The sequence below is a fragment of the Zootoca vivipara genome, chromosome 1, assembly GCF_965207765.1.
Source record: "Zootoca vivipara chromosome 1, rZooViv2.hap1.1, whole genome shotgun sequence".
In the NCBI taxonomy this organism is placed as follows: Eukaryota; Metazoa; Chordata; class Lepidosauria; order Squamata; family Lacertidae; genus Zootoca; species Zootoca vivipara.
The window spans coordinates 82999881-83021590 of NC_142582.1; the positions used below are offsets into that span (position 1 = coordinate 82999881).

The window sequence follows — 21710 nt, forward strand, 5'->3', positions numbered from 1 at the left end:
CAACCAAGGTATCAAACACCACTATCATACGCTGGCATTAATTATGAGAGATATAAAACTAGGTGAAATGAGAGCAAGGTATTTAAAATGATTTTTTTAAAAGTTTTGACATTCCTACTTGCTAGTTAACAAATGGAGCAATGCGGATAAGAGCTTAAAAGAGAGTAGAAAATTGAAAGACAGCAAGATGAAAACTACCCATTCATTAGCACAAAAGCTACTGGTCACAAATGAAGTGATACACATTGGGGCAAAACAATTGCTAATGGAGTCGGAGCTGGTGGTGACAGACCAGGAAGGAAACCTTGAGTTTGTGGTTAATAGCTCAATAAGGTGATGACCCAGCATGTGGCAGCTATGATAAAGACAAATTTCATGTTAGGGATCATTAGGAAAAGGATTGAAAATAAAACTGCCAATCTCCTGCCATTCAGCAAATCTATGGATTAACCATCATTGGAATATTGTGTAAAGTTCTGGTTGCCCACTTCTAAATGGATATTGTATAACTGAAAAAGGGCAACCAAAATGATCAAAGGGGACAATTGACTTCCCTATGAGGAAAGGTTACAACATTTTGATTTTTTATTTTACTTCAGAGAAAAGGCACAGGAGACCTGACAAATATATAAAATTATACATGGTGTGGAGAGTGGATAGAGAGTAATTTCTCTCCCTCTCCATATTAGAACCTGGGGCAATGCAATGAAGCTGCAAGTTGGAAGATTCAGGACTTGACGAAAGTAGATTATTTCCTGCTCCTACAAGCAGTAGTGATAGATTAGACAAATTCACAGATGATAAAGCTATCAATGGTGTTTACTTGATGGCTATGTACAGTACTTCCTCCATTGTTGAAAGTCAATACAGCAGGGGTCAGCAAACTTTTTCAGCAGGGGGCCGGTCTACTGTCCCTCAGACCTTGTGGGGGGCCGGACTATATTTTGGAAAAAAAAATATGAACGAATTCCTATGCCCCACAAATAACCCAGAGATGCATTTTAAATAAAAGGACACATTCTACTCATGTAAAAACATGCTGATTTCTGGACCATCCATGGGCCGGATTTAGAAGGCGATTGGGCCGCACCCGGCACCCGGGCCTTAGTTTGAGAACCCCTGCAATACAGTATGTGTTAATACCAAGACTGCAAGTGGGGATGGTGCTCACGTTCTGCTGCAGGCTTCCCATTGCCATCCGGTTGGCTACTGTGAGAACAGGATGCTGGACTAGATGGGCCTTTGGCCTGATCCAATATATATATGTAGGCATTGCGTGCGCAGAGGTCACAGCCTTTCTCCGTAACCGCTGAACAATTTGCCCACAACGTTCCATGCCCATTAGTGAGGGATCTGGCATTAAAAAATTCCAAAAAGCACAGCTTTCACACCTAGAATAGTGAATAAACGCAAAAAATGGTGCCCAAATTAGACGTCACCAGCAAAAGCTCTGAAGACTCCAGCAGCATCCAATAGAAAGGCAGATTGCACGCTGTCACCAGCAAAAGCTCTGAAGGGCAGCGCCAAATAATGACACCACCAACCAAGCAACTGAAACCACCAAGGCAGCCATTACCAGACCCATAGGCCACCCACTAGGCCCGGAGGGGGGGGAAGAGGGTGAGCACCCGGATCGCAGGCTGCAGCACGGCCTTTGTTTCATGTAGGCCCCTGCCAGGCTGCCAGGCCCCCACTAGGCCTGGGGGGGGAGAGGGGGAGCGCTCGGCTCGCAGGCTGCATCACCGCCTTTGTTTTATATAGGCCCCTGCCAGGCTCCCACTAGGCCCGGGGGGGGAAGAGGGGGAGCGCCCGGATCGCAGGCCGCAGCACGACCTTTGTTTTATGTAGGCCCCTGCCAGGCTGCCAGACCCCACTAGGCCCGGGGGGGAGAGGGGGAGCGCCCAGATCGCAGGCCGCAGCATGGCCTTTGTTTCATGTAGGCCCCTAGGTCCCTGCCAGGCTCCCACTAGGCCCGGGGGGGAGAGAGGGAGTGCCCGGATTGCAGGCCGCAGCACGGCCTTTGTTTTATGTAGGCCCCTGCCAGGCTGTCAGACCCCACTAGGCCTGGGGGGGGGGAGAGGGGGAGAGCCCAGATCGCAGGCTGCCAGGCCCCCACTAGACCCGGGGGGGAGGGGGAGCACCTGGATCACAGGCCGCAGCATGGCCTTTGTTTTATGTAGGCTCCTAGGCTCCTGCAAGGCCTACATAAAACAAAGGCCATGCTGCCTTAAAAACATAAATAAAACTACCAAAACAAACAAACAAACAAACGAAAATGCACAATCATAAGACAAAAAAACAAACAAACCATAAATACAAGCACAAAGTTGAAACACCCGGAAAAGCATATTACATCAAAACACTAACCAAAAACAAGTTATGCAACCATTACCATTCAAAACACAAATGACAATAATCCCCCCCCCAAAAAATCCGCAGCAACGCATGGCCGGGTCAGCTAGTGCTTAATAAAACAAAAACAATACTGTAATCCTCTTTCCACAAACACATTTTGAAGGCCACAGAATGTCAATCAGCCAAAGCCCTGGTTATAGAGAAATGCTTTTGCCTGGTGCCCAAAGCTATAAAATGGGGCTTTCCCCAAGCTAAAAGATCCAATGCAACCTTCAGCCAGATGATTTATAGAAACATGAACAATGAGATGAAGTGAAATGTCTTGGGACCTATAGCAGATGCACCATGCAGGAAAAGTCACATAATGATGATGATAATAATAATAATTTATTATTTATACCCCGCCCATCTGGCTGGGTTTCCCCAGCCACTCTGGGCGGCTTCCAACAGAAAAATAAAACACAGCGATCTATTAAACATTAAAAGCCTCCCTAAACAGGGCTGCCTTCAGATGTCTTCTAAAAGTCTGGTAGTTGTTTTTCTCTTTGACATCTGATGGGAGGGCGTTCCACAGGGCGGGCGCCACTACCGAGAAGGCCCTCTGCCTGGTTCCCTGCAACTTGGCTTCTCGCAATGAAGGAACCGCCAGAAGGCCCTTGGTACTGGACCTGTGTCCCGGCAGAACGATGGAGGTGGAGACGCTCCTTCAGGTATACTGGACCGAGGCATAGCTGGCTGCATGCCTGCAAGAAATTTGGGTGGTTCAAAAGTATTTGTCAATGCACATTGTTACAATTGGCACTTCAGACAATGATGTTGAGATAACCCTGCTTTTTCAATCATTGCTAAAGTTTAACTCCCACACAACTGGGCATGAAAAGTTGTGAACATGCCTGTACAGATCTTAAACAGATACCCTCTGCCTTGCAAGGCACTTGTTGCTTGCTGATGACATCATTTCTGAAGAGATACCTCCTCCTGTGGAGCATAGATTTCCCCACTAGTGCACAGAGCCTGCTTGCACAACCGGGGGGGGGGTAATTTGTTTTATTATGAGCTACTGTATCCTACCATTTCCTGAGTTATGCCTCAAAGAGGGAAAAACAATGTGGAGTACAACCACACACAAATATCTCTAAGCAGAGTGGAAGAAGAACTTAGCGGGGCATATGCCACATTCCCCTCGCGCCTGGGAGCAGCCTCTTCCGATAACAGCAGTAGCAAGACTTCAGGCATGAAGGTCCCACGAGCCTCTTTTCATCCAGCACGTAAAGATCTAAATTGGGATCTGCTGCCCCTGTGGATCTTGCTCCCGATGCAGTCGCCTCACCTTTGCCTCATGGTTGGGCCGGCCTTGACTGCCTTCCCAGCGGACGTTGCACTCTACGCGCGAGCCGCCCGATTGCTCCCCGCCTTCAATTTACCCGCCGGGGGAAAAAACCGCCCACCTGCTTACCGCGTGGCCGCCACATGAATGAAGAAGGCCTTGGCCAATAAGAGGCAAAGGAATAGGCTCCACTCCCACCCCTGAGTGCGCACGCGCGAAGGGACCGGCTCCTCTGTGTGGAGGAGGGCAGAATCGGGGAGAAAGAATGACTTGAGTAGGCCTCCGCGAGCGTGGACTCGCCGCGAGCTGCAAAACGTCCAATAGGAGAGCGCGCGAGGGAAGCGGCCAGCCAATGGCTACGCCGCGGGGGCGGGGCTGTTCCGTGGGACAGGCCCGGCGGAAGCCGGGCGGGTTCATTCTCGCCTCAGCCATCTCGTCGCTGTGGTCGCAGGAGCTGCCGTGGCGCTATGGGGGCCTCAGATTCTTTCTTGTCTTCCTACGCCGGCCTCTTCTACTGGGTCGGGGTGTCGAGCGTCGCCTACTTCGTGTGGCTGCAGCTTCGGCGCGTAGTTTATGCCGTCCGCCTGTGGGTGCTGGGCAACCCGGCGGCGGTGGGCCCGCACCTGGGCGCGTGGGCAGGTGAGTTTACCCGCCCTCCGCCGCGCCGGTACCCCTTGGCTCGGAATTCTCCAGTGGAGGCCTCGGCAGCCAGCCCCCGTTTTCTTCTCTTGCTCCTTCGAGGTCTCCGCACAGTCCGGCCGGTGCCTTCCCTTCCAAGGCCTCTCTTCAGCCCCAGCAGTTCTCGCCTGCCTTCGTTTCTTCTCCCCACTTCGTCAAACTCGCGCACGGCTTTTCCCTCCTGAGCAAGTGTGCTTGTGTCTTTCTCTAGCTCCTTTTATGTTGGCGGGGGATAACTTCTGAGCGTTTCTCCCGGTTTTGAGAGGAGCCCTCCTGGCTCAACTCCTCCTCAACTGGCATTGGACGGGAATAAAGTGCGGTACACACTCAAGGTCACTCGCCACGGATTAGCCCGATCACTTCACATGCTGCTGCTGCTTTTCTGTAATCGGCGCTGTGGCAGATTTGGAGCGAGGAGAGTAAGGCTGCACTTTTAATTGTTAAAAATTCTGTGCCCAGCGAAAGCTTCAACTGCACAGTAAGATTCATAAGATTAGTTCTTGCTTTTATACTTGCAGTCAGGGTTTTTTTAAAAAAAGACTTTACTTCTCTTCTGATCCATACTTCTAGAGGAGGAGGTAATGTTTTTAGTGATGTTGATTACTGATGTGGATGGTTTTCTGGCCACATGCATTGGAGGGGGGGGGGAGAGAGATTATCCTCTTAAGTGTGGTTCGGTTCCATCATAGAGATTCAGTATTCAGAAGCAGGAATTGGTAGTCATAGATTTTTTTGATCCAAGGAAAGTGGGTATAATCCTTTGTATCTATCTGCCTTTTGGCACTTTCTCCCAATAAATATTTATATAGGGTCATTATTAAATTCATGTAAGACATCTTACTGGTAAAATGGAGCTTACTAGAATAGTTTTATCCTGTGCTTGGATTCCTAGGGTTAGGATGCCAATGGTATACTGAGGTTACCTTATACCCCATTTTATACTATTGAGAGTTACTCGACATAGCTTCCAAGTTTTTTTAAAAGGAAAAGCAATAATAAAACCAAAGCTTCTGAAATGGAAATTTAAAGCAGAATTAAAAGAACATAAAGTAGGAACTTTTTTAGTGTGTGTAATGTAAAGATTCTCATTAGGAGCCAAGTTAAAAAAAGAAAAGAAATCAGAGTTATGCTTTTGTTTGATTGCTCTGCAACTGACCTGTGTGAGTTTTTGAAACATGCTCTCATTTAATGTAATCAATATATTTAATTATTGGCCCTGGTAAACTGCCAGTATAAATAATATATGCATCATAGGGTCATGAATAATGTAGATTCCCCCCCCTTAAGAAATTAAAAATTCACGTAAAATTGCTTTTATTAAACCAGCTGCTGTGCTTGTCAGTATGTGCCAGCTAGTAGCTCTTGATTTATTTGGAATTCTTCACCAGTAGTACCTTTAAAATTTAATTACCAGTAATCCTACGTCTCTGTCCCATTCTCTGGAACTATGCACAGAGTCATGTGCAGCAGTAGCTAGAATAGAATCCTGTGTGAGGCAAATAGGCATTACTTGTTTAACTGCCACATTTGCTTCTAGTAATAACTCCAAGTGCCCTTGATTTACACTTTTGTTGGCATATTTTGCTCTGGTTTCATTTAAGATGTTGCTAGCCTTGTCTGTCTTGTTCTTCTATAGTACTCTTGTGAGACACTTTTGTATTATGGGCAGGTTATTCTGTACTGCTGGCACAGCAATCCTGATGGCAGTACCGACTGTCGTGTAGTGGCCTGGGGCAGTTTATATTGTGATTTTATGGGGTTTGGGGTGCCATGAATTAAGTGCTATAATTTAATCAATGCTTGGCTGCATTTAGCAGTGTAAAAATACAGGCCAGCCTGATAATGGTCGGTTTGTTAAGCAAACAAAGGCAGGGAATATGAGCCATTAACAGAGACTCTCTGTGCCAGACAGCAAATGGGTGGAGCTCCACTCTGAACTGTGGGTAGTTAGGAGAAGACATTGCCAGAGTTTCTAGAAGGGAGTTTCAGGATTACTTTGGGAAATAATGTAAACTGAAGGGAAAATAGTTGCAGTTTGTAAGTGGTAGCAGGCTGGCAAAAGTGGGGAGAGAGCACAATGTGGGCAGACAGTTTGAATCCAAGGCTGCAGAAATGGAATAAATGAAACCCTCTTGGAGTGTAATCCTGGAAGCCCCTACATCATAGGCTTAGGTTGTATATATGTGTAAATAAACCATGTATTTTAAAGAAATCACAAGTCTCTACTGTGCCTTATTTCCAAAAGGAAACACAAACCCTGGGTAAGTGCCTGACCCCTGAAATCTTTCCCTGCTGTGGAGATTGGGGTGGTGTGCAACAGTAAGATAAGAGGTGAAGTTTTACTGGCACTGGGAAATTCAGTACGCAACTCCATGCTCTTTGTGCAGTGATGCATGCATTACAACCAAACTTGTTTATATTAACTGAAATTCTTGTTTTGTCCCAGAGTGTATCTTTGCCTAGTATCACTTGTGGAAGATATAGAAGTTTGATATTCCAAAAGAATCATTCCAAAATGGTTGATGCGGCCGATGTGTAAAATGCAAAAAGAACAAGAACCCTAATTTACAAGGAGTTTGCTATGACTATCCAAATAAAATAAACAAGGCTACCACTCTTCACAACTATTTACCCCTCTCTGTATCCCATGATATTCATTCTTGTCTTTCTGCAGTAGTACATACAGTGGTACCTCGAGTTAAGAACTTAATTCGTTTTGGAGGTCCGTTCTTAACCTGAAACTGTTCTTAACCTGAGCTACCACTTTAGCTAGTGGGGCCTCTGCCACGCCGCCGCTGCGCGATTTCTGTTCTCATCCTGTTGTTGTTTAGTCGTGTCCGACTCTTCGTGACCCCATGGACCATAGCACGCCAAAGTTATTAACCCGAGGTGCTACAGTGGTGGTACCTTGGGTTACAGACGCTTCAGGTTACAAATTCCGCTAACCCAGAAATAGTACCTCGGGTTAAGAACTTTGCTTCAGGATGAGAACAGAAATCGAGTGGTGGCGGTGCAGCAGCAGTGGGAGGCCCCATTAGCTAAAGTGGTACCTCAGGTTAAGAGCAGATGAACCACTTTTTAATCCATTCTTTAAAATTTAAATATAAGTTTCTGAGGGAAAAAAACATACAGCTTGCTGGCTGAGTATAGGCATACTAATTTAATTTTATAATCAGTTCTATTGAACAGCTTCCAAGACATTCCAACTTTTGCAATCAAATTACATAATATTTATCGATTAGTACTTTTCTGCCACACTAAAATAACCTTCATCCTGATATCACTGACCTGATAATTCTATCAACCTATCAGATAATGTGTGGGTGTGCCTGTCTGTAGCTCTACCTAGGAGATTACATCTTGTGAAAACTGCATAATCTTCGATCAGTTGTTCCCAAATCCCACCCGCTCTTTAAAAATGCTTGGGGAATTGGCAGAGCACTCTTTGCTCCTTTCTTCTTTTGCCTTTTATAGCAGTGGTAAATGCACTGTGCTATATGCCTTAAGATTTTTTTACCGGTAATTGTTTTTTTGGCTTTTTATATATTACACTATTTTATTGTAGTACAATTTGAATTCCACAGAATTCTGTAGAATTCAAATTGTAAGTGTTCTTCACAGGCATGCTGTGGACACACACAAATTCAGCTGATGGTCTGTGGAACCCCCTGTGAACCCCCAGTCAAGGTGAATGATTATCAGAGAGTACTGAAACATGGGCATATTGCCCATGTGCTTAAGAGATATGCCACATTCATTATTTCTGGACTTTGCTCATGCTGTTGACAGTTCACAAAGCTGCTTCTCACTTTCCCAAATAATGTGACATGTTTAGTGCCTTAGGACAATTGCTCATTCTACACATGTAGCCACATACTTGAGATTATAGTTTGAGAGCAGCCTAGAGTAAAACAGAGCACTTTTCTAAGTTAACTTCCCTCAAAACATGTTATTTTTACCATAAGGTAAAGGGGGCCCCTGACCATCAGGTCCAGTCGTGTCTGACTCTGGGGTTGCGGCGCTCATCTCACTCTATAGGCCGAGGGAGCCGGCGTTTGTCCGCAGACAGCTTCCGTGTCATATCGCCAGCATGACAAAGCTGCTTCTGGTGAACCAGAGCAGTGCACAGAAACGCCGTTTACCTTCCCGCCGGAGCGGTCCCTATTTATCCACTTGCACTTTGATGTCCTTTTGAACTGCTAGGTGGGCAGGAGCTGGGACCGAGCAACGGGAGCTCACCCCGTGGCAGGGATTTGAACCACCAACCTTTTGATCAGCAAGCCCTAGACTCTGGTTTAACCCACAGCGCCACCTGGGTCCATTAGTCATTCTCATGTGCAATTCTAAAACTGAGTTTGTTTTTTGTGGAAAACCATACCCTTGCAGAAGGAAAATAGGAAAGGTGGAGCTGTAGGGTGGTACTCAACTAAGGTTTACTTAGTAAACCCAGTGAAATTAATCAACCTATTTTTGTCACTTTCATTTATTTTATGAGTCTTCTCTGCATAAAAATTTGCTGAATACCACGTTTAGTTTCTTTACCTTCTTACTTCTAGCCTGCTGTATATAAAAGTAACATCCAGTGATGTCCACCAGTTTGCTCAGGAGGTCTTCTGTTTTCTATTTTCCCTTCCTGAACAGATTTTAGGGGCACGTGGGGGTGTGGAGGGGAAGAAGCCCAGATGTGCTCATATCAGCCACTAAAGGTCCTTGGGGTTACATTTACATTAACAAAAAACATCAGGCAACTATATTAAAATTAAAACTTGTAAGAATTACTTCAGCCAGAGATATCCTATCCACATACCTCTCCCATTATTTAAGATAGAGACATAGACCCATCTTTGTTTCCGATAACATTGTGGTTTGTCCATATAGAAAAAATCCTTCCAGTAGCACCTTAGAGACCAACTAAGTTTGTCATTGGTACGAGTTTTGTGTGCATGCACACTTCTTCAGATGCACACGAAAGCTCATACCAATGACAAACTTAGTTGGTCTCTAAGGTGCTACTGGAAGGATTTTTTTAAAAATTTTTTGACTACGGCAGACCAACACGGCTACCTACCTGTAACTGTTTCTATTTGTCTTCATCTTCAAAGTATGACATTCGGGAACTAGAAATGTTAATCCAGATAAAATCTTACTAGGCCGGAATAAACAGTCTAGTTTTCCTCTGCACAACTATCTCTTGTTCCTCAGTCAGGAGTGCTGGACAGCACAAAGCCAGTGTGGAGAAGTTGTTAAGAGTGCTGGGCTAGGACCTGGGAGGCCAGGATTCAGGTCCCTACTCAGCCTTGAAGCCTACTGGGTGAGACTTTAGGCTAGTCATTGTCTCTCAGCCTAACATACCTCACATGGTTCTTGTGAGGATAAAATAGAGAGGGGAAGAAGTGTTTCCTCTTTAGCTCTTTGTGGGGAAAAGGTGCGCTATGAATGTAATAATAATAATAATCCCCAATCTGTCTTTACACCCAAGCACAAAATACACAAAGGGATATTGTGCACCTCTAGGAGACATTCATCCCACAGCATAAGGCAGAGGTTTTCAACCTTTTTCAGTCCATGGCTCCCTTAATGAATTACTGTACACTCTTTCTGTGGCACCCCTGTGGGGCTCAGGAACCCAGTTATGTCACCCTTTGCCTCAGAGCTGACAGCCTCTCACCCTTTTGCAAACACCTTCCCTTTTGGAGTATTTCCTCAGCCTCCTCTCTCCCCTCTCCTTGGGAGTCCTGCTGCTACTCCTGGTCTCTGAGCTGCCCCCCCCCCCCAAGGTGGCTCCAAGAGGCACCATTCGCCTGCAAAGCTTATAGCCAGGACTGTAATAAAAAGCTGTGCAAGCTTTTGGGAGGCAGACATGAGAGGGCATCAGAGGAGGGAGGGAAGGAAGGAAAGAGGGACAGAGGCCAGTTTTGCCCGCGGTACCCCTGACCATCATTCAAGACACCCCAGGGTGCCATGGCACACTGATTGAAAACCACTGGTGTAAGGCATCAGTTGTTCCAATCTCACCATAGCAATTGTCACATGCTGCAGGGTCACAACATGAATATGGCCTGAAGCTTTTGTGGGTGGTTGTACATGGAAATACCCTTTAGAGGTAAAATATGCTTTTAGTGAGGTTTATAACATGGGAAAGAAGTTCTGTGGGGAAAGGTTGAAGGAGCTGGGTATGTTTTGTCTGGAAAAGAGTGGGGTGGGGTGGGGAGGAGAGAGTATAGCCCAGGCATCCCCAAACTGCGGCCCTCCAGATGTTTTGGCCTACAACTCCCATGATCCCTAGCTAACAGGACCAGTGGTTGGGGGTGATGGGAATTGTAGTCCAAAATATCTGGAGGGCCGAAGTTTGGGGGTGCCTGGTATAGCCCTTTTCAAATACCTGAAGGGCTGTGATGTAGAATGCAATATTTTTTCCTCTACTATCCAGACAGGGAGTCTGAAGTATCCTCTGTTGCCATCCTTGTAGAACTTACTCTTACATATTCTGTTGCTTACCGTACATAGGTGAGGTAGAAGAGCAGTTGAGAGAATAATGAAGGATTCTGTAATCAGTTATAATATTTGTTACAAGCCTAAGTATTTGTTTTGTAATGTTTTTCTTCTAAAACTTTTCTTGCAAGAACTTACTACTATTTCCTCTGACTTGTGCAATCTATACAGATATATTGGAAATGGATTTTTTTATATTAGAACTTTAAAAATAAAAAATATATAAAAACAAGTGTTAGGGGTTGCCATGTTGTTGGTTCAAATCAAAGACCAAGAAAGTTGCAGCTGCTGTGGCATGTTGTGTTTTTATTAATCACTTTGCCCTGCATCTTTTGTAGGAATCAGAAGTTGAGTCTCCCCCCCCCAAAAAAAAAATACCCTCGGTGAGCAAGGGGACCGGTTGCAATATAATGAACATAGGCACAATCCATGCAAACTGTCCCTTATAACCTAATGGAATTGTGTCAGTTTAGTGTACAAGACCCCATATACTGCAAATCCTGGATGTGGGTCTTTGTGAAAATGCTGGAAGAAGCCACACAGACACAACTGAGATAGAGACGTAGGATGGACACTGGTAGGCCTGACACTTCCATGTCTCACAATGCCTGTGAATTTTCCCAGATGCCTTTTCCCCTCATCCATACACACACTTTTTGTTTGATAGTTATTCATAATCAATACAATATTCTGCTCTTCCATTGGAGTCTTTAAGAGTGGCTTAGCATTTAAGAGGATAAAAGCATAAAATAATATAATTAAGGGCTGCTTCAGCACAATCTCAGTAAACAAAAACAAAAAAATCAGAAAAACACAAAACAAAAATTCTGGGTTATTTTAAGATATTTGCCTTGCCGTGAAAACACATCCTAATTGAGGACAGTCAGATCTCCTTGAGGAAGAATATTCCTCAATAGGTATGCACAACAGAAGGTCCCCTTTGTAATCATCACTCACCTCAAAAGGCAGGGAGAAGCCTCAAAGGGCCTACAAAGATGGTGTTTAGATTGGCAGGTTCATGTGGGGGGAGACAGTCCTCCAAGTATCTGGGTCTTAAGCCATTTGAGGCTTTAAATATGAAAACCAGCTCATTGACTTTTGCCTGGAAATGGACTAGTAACCAGTGAAGTTTCTGAGTTTTGAGAGGGATTCCATTTGACCAATCCCGGTTAGAAATCTAGCTGCTGTTGTTGTTCCAGCTGCAGTTTCTTTGTAGTCTTCAAATGCGCACTATGGCTCATTAAAGTAGTCTAAATGGATTGCCACTAGTACATGAATAACTCTGGCAAGACTTTCTCTATGGGGTTGGAACTAGTGCAACAGCTGTAGTTGGTGGAACATAATTTAAGTGACAGAATCCACTTGGGCTTCCACAGATGGGGCCAGCTCTAACAGCACCCTCAAGCTCTAGCCTGACCCTTAGAGGAGAGCAAGTAGGAAAAATAGTTGTCCTATTTATTGCATAAGTGTTCTGTAAGGATTGGTAGTTCATCGTGTACCAAACCTTCTGGGGGTATTGTGAACTTGTACTTACTGCTTTTTTTCTTTTATTAAGAATCTTGGACAGCTTTTTAAAAATAAAAACATAAACCACGCATTCTGGTTTTGCTGGAACAAACCTGACTTGATATTTGACACATGCAAAAGTGAGCAAATTATTGTTGCTCAGCTCCTTTAGTTAGAAGGAAGTTTCTTGGTGAACTTAGAAGTGTTTACTTTTACATTGCATGTTCTCATAATTGTTGTTGCCCTTTACTTAACCAGAATGAACAATGACTTTTTAAGCTGTCCAGTAAGTGCTGATCTGATGCATATACCGTAAGCCATACAATTAATAGAGATCCTGTGTAATTTTTAGAGCACATAAAATGTTGAGTTATATGCAGTTACTTCTTACTGTTCAAATAAACCCCTCTGGCAGTTTTTCTAAAGAAACTTAAAGAGTGAGTAGTGTAATGAAGAAGTTGCTTCATGGTCATGTTTGTTGGGAAAACATTTTGGTTTGAAATTGATTGTGCCTTTGAGAGTGTTTTAGCTGTAGAATGAAGCTTTTTATATATTGCTACACAGCATCCTCTGTTGGCTAACTTGTGAATTGACCTCCCTATTTTTATGCCTTACAACTGTAGCATTCCTTTAAAAATACAGCATTCTTTTCAATTATGTAATTACTGTACTGCCAGACAGTTCAACACAACAGTGAAGACTGGTATATGTATAATATATATCTCTAATGTAGGAATCTGCACTGAACAATGTTGGTGCATTATTTTAAAATGTATTGTAATAAACATATGCTGCTCCTTGATTGTGTTTCCACTGGTGTCCCAACTAAACCCTATTTGGCTCATATATAATTTCAGAATTACTCAGATCTTGAATGGACTTCCTTGATGGAGAGTCAGCCACTCCACCTATAGAAGGAAATACTTTGTGTGGGGTGGCTATCTTTGTTAAGAGTTATTGCACATGCAGGTAAAGATGTCAACAAAGTTTTCCTGAGGCAGGCTCATAAAAGACCACCTCAAGCAAGAAGCAAGCTTTCAAATCCCTGAGTCCTCTTAGAGCTTGGTTTTTGATCTGAACTTGAAAAGCATTCCCAACTATTCCTGTTCATCCCTTAATATCTGTGAAATGCCTCCCAAAGTGGTTTACAACCATATTGAATTTCCCATTAAAAATATCATCAAAACCATTAGCATTTAAAACTTCCACGGTCCATCCAAATATAAAGCAGCATACCACAAAAGAAAAGAAATAATATAACGATGTAAAAACACAGCATACAACTTACAGATCCCAAAGGCCATGGTAAAAGAAGTCTTAAGCCCTGTTTGAAATTAGTGAGGGATGGGGCTTGTGTGATACCACTTGGATTTAATTCTGAAAATGTCCTGTTGCATGTTCTTGCTAACCTAATTATTTTTTGCACTCCCCAACTAGTTTGGGGCAGAGAGATAGGGGCTAGCCATTTTAGCAGTGGGTGGCAGAGTCAGCAGAGCACCTCAGCCAGTTGCCACCAGAATGACAAGCCCTCCACACAGATGCAGGTATTGGTGCTCTTATGTGTGGGGAATATGTTGCATGATTTTGCTGTCTAATTTTCTGAATTTTGGCCTCTTCTGTTTATTAGTTCATGAAATCAGATGTACAGTAGTCAGTTTGAACAGTTGCTTGTATAGAAAGGAAAATTCAGTGTCTTATGTTAAGTTCATTTTCCACCATAACTTGGGCTACTTCATACCTTGTATACATGAGAAATACTTTCATGTAGGCAATAAAATGCAGTTTATTTCTTCTTTATTATTACCGCAGGGCCTGCAAGATGGACCTGTTCCACCAGGCCTTTGGCCAAGGCACAGTCTGACCCCATCTCTCCTTCTGTAATCTTCATAGAACTCTAACCCGATGGTTGCCATTAATTTGATTCTGAATTGATTCTAGAATGTATTTTAATTAATTGACTGTGCGATTTTATGTACACTGTGCTATTTTTACCTGTTGTTAGCCGCTCCGAGTCTGGCTTTGGCTGGGGAGAGCGGGATACAAATAAAAAATTATTGTTATTATTATTACTACTACATATGAAGCTGTTCTATTATCACACCTCTGGTCCATTTAGTCCAGGATTGTCTATTTTGAATGTCAGCAGCTTTTTGGGATCTTGGACAGAGGTCTCTTCCATCACCTATTTATTACCTTATCCTTTCACTGAAGATTTGGGATTTGAACCTAAGACCTTCTTGATGCAAAGCATTTGGTCTAGCACTCCTCATGCTTGTAGATAACTGTATGTGGTAAACAACACATAGGGTTATACTTGGCTTCCTTTCCTATACAGAAATTTGATGTACGCACCCTTTATGCTCTGGAAGCTATGTTTAAGCCAATTTAAGGGTTGCTTTCCCCATATTTCTGCTTTGGATCTTTTTTTATCTTTTGGCACACCTTTCTTGCATGCTTTCAAACATGCAGTGTGAACTTCTGGAACTCATGATTGAGTAGGGCTCCTAATAGCGTATGTGTGTTCGCAGTCATGCGTAATGTCTGTACAGAAAGGGCACTGAATTGTGGAAACCCGGAAATATATCTCTCTTTTAACTTGTGAAGGAGCCTGAATTATTGGTGTTGGGACACAACATATATTGTGTTTAACTTCTTCAGTAAACCTAGCACTGTGAATTGGCCAGTCCTTTGAATTCCGTTGCACCATTCATCTGCTTATGCTGTCGTATGAATGTGCTGTGTTCCCAGTGAGCAGTGGGACTCAGCTGCTTGTTTGGTGAATAGATGTGACTGAACCCCAAAGGGGAGAAGTGCCATGTGACAAGGACATGCTCAAAATCCATGTGTTCTTATCCAGGGTGAGGGATTGCTATGGTGCTGAGCATAGCATTATGATGCCTATATAGTGTCCTCTTTGTTCTTTCAGGGAAAATAAGATACGTCAAACAAACTGTAACAGAAATGCTTAAAGAAGCTTGATAGTTGCACTTCTGTCTTTATATTGTTGAGCTTCTCTACAGGGCAAACAGCCTTCCTATTAGTGCTCACTTCTGAATAGTATTTTAAGAAAGCATTTTGGCTTCCTTCATGGCATTTATAAACAAAAGTAACTTACACTTACTCAGCCACAAACGGACAATTGCAGAACTTTGTTCAATAAAGTCTCAGGTAAATCAAATAAGTATTTATTTATCCTAATGGTTAAGTTCCAACATAATGGCAAACCATGGTGTAGAAGCCTAGAATAAATAGACTTTTATGTTCTCTATCTGGTGTTCTGCAGTTTCCCCTTCCTGGTTTGCTATTAGGTTAATGATGGCAAATGGTGGTTTGCTGTGAACCAAGAGTGGAGAGAATCGTATCATGTGAGGGTAGGAGAAAATATGAGAGGCCAGTGCTCATTCCAGGCTATTTTTTCATAATGCCAAGAGGGTGTTGGAGGGTGACCTCAGATCTCATTCAGCCATGTAACTCACTAGATGTTAATGGTATAATCCCTACCTTTCACATTGCTGTTCTTCACAAGTGACATCAGGTGTTGGACAGATCTGGGGAAATTGACATGTGGGCAAAACTGGGACTTGGACCTGGCCAAATTTGACCCCATTGCCAGAATTTCCCCACCCCTGATTAAAAAAATTGTGAGAAGGTAAAAATGTGAACCAAAATGAAGACATGTTGAATGCAAGTATAATGTTAACATTCCACCATATTGAAATGTATATTTGATGAATATGCAAAGCAAATATATACCGGTATGTGTTGAGCAAAATGTGTGTGTGTGTGTGTGTGTGTGTGTGTGTGTGTGTGTATCTGTTCAAGATGGAAGAGGAAATAAAACGGAATTCTTAGTTTTCCCATTGTACAATCAGCTTTAGTGTATCTCCTTTCTGACACCATAGTGTCATAACGGGCTTATGTACTTTCTTATAAAGTGCTATAAGGCAGCTTTATGGATGTTACATCATTTTAGCTAAGAACAGGTGTTGTGATGTGTAAAATGGCTTACTTGCATCCCAAATAGACATAATAGACAAAAATGGTTTTCATGAAGGTTTTCATGAAGGTTGCAATAGGATACATTTACATCTTAATTTTTAAATGATGAGAGCATTCTGTCATGAGTTGCAGATATTAAAAATTAAGAAGGACATTGATCTTTGCCTAGAGTGTAAGGAGAAATATTCCTTTACAGAAATGGGCATTTCTGATTGCTACTAGCTTCTGCAGTCTACAAATTTGAAAGTAAATGCACACCATAAATCCAGATTTCTGTATGTTTCTCTTTCTTGCAAATAGAATGTTTTCAATAACCATTTCCTCTCTTCCTGCATTGTGAAATGGTGGCAGCATATCAGCAAGGAATTGCATTGGTATTCTAGAAGCATAGCCAAACCAGACAGGTCTGCAGCACACTGGTCTATTTTTAGACTGTAGGTTGCCATTTTTATCCTGTAAAAATATTCATCAGTGTCTGGGTGACAGGCCATCAGTTTTTCTAAATGTGGCAGACCACATTTCCCCTTCTACCTATCTTCTCTGTTTTATGCTTTGCAGTGTGTAGTTTGGAGTAGGGGGAGGTGGTTACTTTGGATTTCAATTCATGCATTAAACTCCTCAGTTCACAGATCTTTAACGTCATGCAATTCATTCATCTTTTTCTATACGCAGCTGCTTACGCATCTCTGCTTATTGTCTATTATGGCTGAACTGTTCTAGTGCACAAAAGTAAGGGGGGAATTAATGGATTTAGATGCCTTTCTATAATTTCCAGTCTAGTCTCTCCTGACATTCTTCAGCTGCAGCCACAAAGCACTAAATTTAAAACCACATTGGTACTGTGGGTAAGGTATTCTCTTTTTCTCAGCAAATACAGGTACGGTAGTATGGGAAGATTCTCCTGAAATCAATATGGGCTGGTGGGTTGTATTAGATTGGTTGTGGTTCAGCAATGAGTCCCAAGTTCCAGTTCCTGTTTGGGAATGAAAATTATCAGTAGCCTTGAGCAATTCATGCCCTCATTTTTAAAGTTGTTACAAACTTATTGACCTAATACACAAGTTGATTGTGCAGAAGTATAGTGTCGCGATCAAGGGATATAATAATACTGCTCTATTCTGTCATACCCCACCTAAAGTACTGTTTTTAGTTCCTAGGAACCACAATTAAGAAAGATATTGACAAGCTGTAACGTGTGCAGAGGAGGGTAACCAAGATGATCAAGGGTCTGGAAATTAAGCCATATGAGGAATGGTTGAGGGAGTTGAGTATGTTTAGCCAGGAAGAGAAGAGAAGACTGAGAGGAGATATGATAGCCAAATATATAAAGGGCTATCACATGGAAGATTCCCTCCAATTCTACAATTCTGTGATCTTTCACCAAGGGGCAAATGTACATCAGAACCTCAGAGAAGCTCAGCTGGTTCAAATCAAAGACCAATCTCTTTCAGCATCCTTTTCACCCTCTGGCCAGTCAGGTGCCTGTGGAAAGCCTGTAAGCAGGACATGAGGATTACAGCATTAGCCCTCACTTTTTCTCCAACAACTGGTCTTCAGAAGTATACTGCCTCAAATAATTGAGGTAGTACCTGTAGATGACCAATAGCCATGGATACTAGTCTTATCCTCCATGAATATGTTTACACCCATTTTAAGTTGGTGGTCATCACCTCATCTTGTGGTGGCAAATTCCACTCCTTAACACTGCTTTCTTACTCTTTCCATAATTGACTCCCTTGGGAGGCTGTGAACTCTCCTTCATTAGAGGGTTTTAGGCAGAGGTTAGATGGCCATCTGCCATGGATGCTCTGGTTGAGATTCTTTCATTGCAGGGGATTGGATTAGATGACCCTCAGGATCTCTTCCAACTCTACAATTCTAACCCACAGCACTCTAACATGATTGTACATATTCTATCACTGATCTTTTTTTTAAAAAAAAAAACCCAGTGTGCTGCATTTTGAAATGGCATCTTTGTCCAGTGGTTGAGTGCTAAAGACAATGAGTTTGATCCAGAGGAGGAAGAAAAGTGAGCATAAGGGTTCTCTTGCAAAGTGTCTCAAGCCAGGTATCCCCTTTCATTATAGTTCCCAGTGCAACCCACACTTTTCTAGACAGTTCGTGAACCTTCAGTGGCTTGCCACGAGATCTGACTTCCACATATTATCATGCCTATAATCTATCATATGAAATGCACTGTGGGTGCCAAAGAGAAGTGAGAGTATGCAAAATCTGAACATTTGTGGTTGCAATTTGAGTGAGAAATCGGAGGTTTAGAAGCACACATATGTCTCATTTTCTGCACCAGATTTTCCGTTCAGTAAATGTATTGTGTTTCTGCTGTCTTATTAACTTGCAGAGTCTGCATGCTTATCTTCTTTGTTCTTGTTAAAATATGAGCTGGCATGTGTTAGACTGCATTAGCGTTCACTTCTAGGGACTTCAGTGCCTTCTAAATTTGGCATTGCTAAGCTGGTGCCCTGTTTGCTTGAATCAATTGGGGTAGCTATTTTTAGCAACAAAGGGGAATTGAAATAGCAATTTTCTTTCCATGCAATAGATCCCAAGAGGAATACTGATGCAAGCTCTCTGTCATTGCATATACTCGCCCCTCCTCAAAAACCCTCAGACAAAAGGCAGCTGTCACAGTTTGCAGCAGTATTAATCTTTAATCAATTGAGTGTTTTCTGCATTCAGGTGTTCTGAGGGGAAAACGGGTCATGAGGAGAACCTGTCTGGAATAACTAAGCATTCTGTTTGGTGGGTAACGGCAGGAAATAGGCAGAGCAGCTAAAAATAGTATTTGCTTCAAGTGTTCCTCCAGTCTATTTTTGATACTTGATTTTGATAAGGTTGATTGGGCTCTTACTAAAAATAAGTTTCTTCCAGGCTAGCAACACATGCACACACACACACATAGTAAAATGTTTTTAACTAACACAAACTAAAATGCTTTAGTGGGCTGCAGATAATATTGGAAGAAAGTGTTGGTCAGACGCCATTGTTTATATAATCTCTATTAAATGAGGCATTATTTAATATAGATTCTCATTAAGTAATATATTGGAATATTACTTGCAGCTACTTATAACTGAGGAGAGAAATGCTGATTTCCCACATTTGCAACATAAATTTTGGACTATGTGCATAACTTCAGTTAGTTAAAACCATGACTTCAGATATTTTGTCCTGTGTGTTAGGTCTATGAGGAGTAAAAATCATAGTTGTCTTTTAACTGGAGTTGCAGTGATGTCACTATATACGTTGGATAAGTCACAGGCACTACCAGTGGCATCTGTGTATATATACCATTTGAGAATCTAAGCAAGCAAGTGCACAGATGCATGACTGGCAGGAAGGACTAATCAGTGTTTGATCATGGAGGTAGGAAAAGTACCAGCATGCAGTCATCTAAACCTGTTAGTTATATATTTATTAACAGATTTCACAAGGAAGTGAATGGAAGTATTGTTGAAATTTTGATTACCGTACAGTACATATAAAACCACGTGACTTCTGCAAGACTACTGCTATTCTTCCAACACTAGAGCTATCAACTTTTCCAGAAAACCTGTGCTGCATTTTTCTTCACACATTATAAGAGTTCACCCTCTTAATCCCAAAATGAAACATCACTGGTTTTTTGTCTACTTCTCCATCTGGGGAGTAGAGGGCAGGGTGTGGATTCAAATATATAGCTGGAACAGCCTCTCCCTGAATAAAGCAGTGCTGATAGTTTTCATGAAAGCAGCTTGCCCAAGTCTACTCATCAGTCTTCATGTTGGAGTGGTGACATAGCTGAATTGCTTCTATCAAATTCTGTCTTATTTATTCTTACATCATTCTCCTTTGTGCTGTTTTCTTCCAGTTCAATACTATAAAAATACTAATTTATTCAGGGTGATCTTGAATCCTAATCCGAAGGAGGCACACATTATTTTTCAGATGAAGAAATGCTGAATCAGTACCGGTATAATGCTTGGATTGAAGGAGCGAATTAGAGGTGCCATTACAACATAACAAGTAAAATTAATGTGTGTTGTAAAGTTTTCATTAATTGTTCATAAGACATACATGCTAAATTGGATTTGAATTGATAGACAGCATTAAAAAAAATCCTAAGTCAACTTTTCCAGAAAACTTGTATCACTTCTAGAAGACGAAGAATTCATGGCATTATGACATAAGCTTTGGAAACACACTAACATCTTTGTTCTTCCACCTTTCATGTTTTATAGTTATCACGGGAGCTACTGATGGAATTGGAAAGGCGTATGCTGAAGAGGTAAGTTGTGATTCATGTAACATATTGTACCTTTGCGCATTTTGACATGCATACAACAAATTGGAGTCTGTATCCTGTGCTGTATGTATGTCATGTTCTTGTTTTGCCTGAATGATAAGGCAAATTGTTCTTTAACAGGGACAATGTGGCAAAGTATAACCTGCATGGAAACATTGTTTGTGTAACAGAGCTAACTTAGCATGGCAGTCTAACAATCTAAATGAATTCTGGGATAGGTTTGGTGCATGTTACCGTATCCGTTATTCAGGTCAGATTTGTATTATAGTTCATTATATACAGTGCTATTCTATAAAAACAAAAGAGGTGCCACAACTCACTATGAACTCCTCCCTTGTTCTCTTATAATGGCAAGGGTGCACACATGAGAGGTACCAGAACTGAGTTCTGGTGAATTCCGTCTGAAAAAAGCCCTGATTATATATAAAGTACATTATAGTTTGCTCTACGAAGACTCCTGCCCTTAAGTTATGCCTTGTTGTCTGGCTATCATATGAATATATGATTCCACCCATATTCGCAAGACAAGAACATATTGCGTAAAGAAAAAGAAAAAAAGAACTTTGATCCTTAAAACATGACCCATTAACAGTTTGACATCCTTTCCAATGTCTAGTACTTTGGATTCATTGTTAAGGTTTGGCAGCCAAGTCAGGTAATATTTGTACCTCTGGATACCTAAAACCATCTGAGGATTAATGCCTGTGTTTACACTAGGAGTGGAGAACTCCTGGCCCAATGGCCACATTTGACCAAGCACTGGTCCCAGTTTGGCCCCCAAGCCTAATATGATATATGTGATGTCAGATGTGGGACAGGTAAAGATGCAGAAGGATCTGCTGCACCACCAAGTTCCCTGTGGAACTCATGTTGGAGTTCCCTAATCCCAGCAGAAAGTAGGCTTGAAGTCACTATCCACCAGCTGATAGGTAGTAGTTTCAAACCTGCCGATCAGCAGCAATTCAAAGCTCTAAGGAGGGTTCTTTGTAAAAAGTTCTAACAATAATCACCTGATGTCACTGTGACGTCAGTGGGGTGGTAGATGGGTGA

At 42.3% G+C, this 21710-nt stretch overlaps 1 protein-coding gene and 1 long non-coding RNA gene across 2 annotated transcripts in view; one reads left to right on the top strand and one right to left on the bottom strand.

The window, feature by feature from the left end:
- Window positions 1–2723: 2723 nt before the first annotated feature.
- Window positions 2724–3915, bottom strand: LOC148687643 (uncharacterized). Its single transcript, XR_015949878.1, has 2 exons — window positions 3686–3915; window positions 2724–3098 (listed from the first exon to the last, which is right to left on the bottom strand). It is a non-coding gene; the product is annotated as an uncharacterized LOC148687643 (long non-coding RNA).
- Window positions 3916–4066: 151 nt separating this feature from the next.
- Window positions 4067–21710, top strand: part of HSD17B12 (hydroxysteroid 17-beta dehydrogenase 12) — a 46002-nt gene continuing 28358 nt past the window's right edge. The window contains exons 1-2 of the mRNA XM_035116045.3: window positions 4067–4321; window positions 20596–20642. Of these exons, the coding sequence (XP_034971936.1) occupies window positions 4150–4321; window positions 20596–20642 (219 nt within the window). The 5' untranslated portion in view covers window positions 4067–4149. The remainder of the gene's footprint in view (window positions 4322–20595; window positions 20643–21710) is intronic.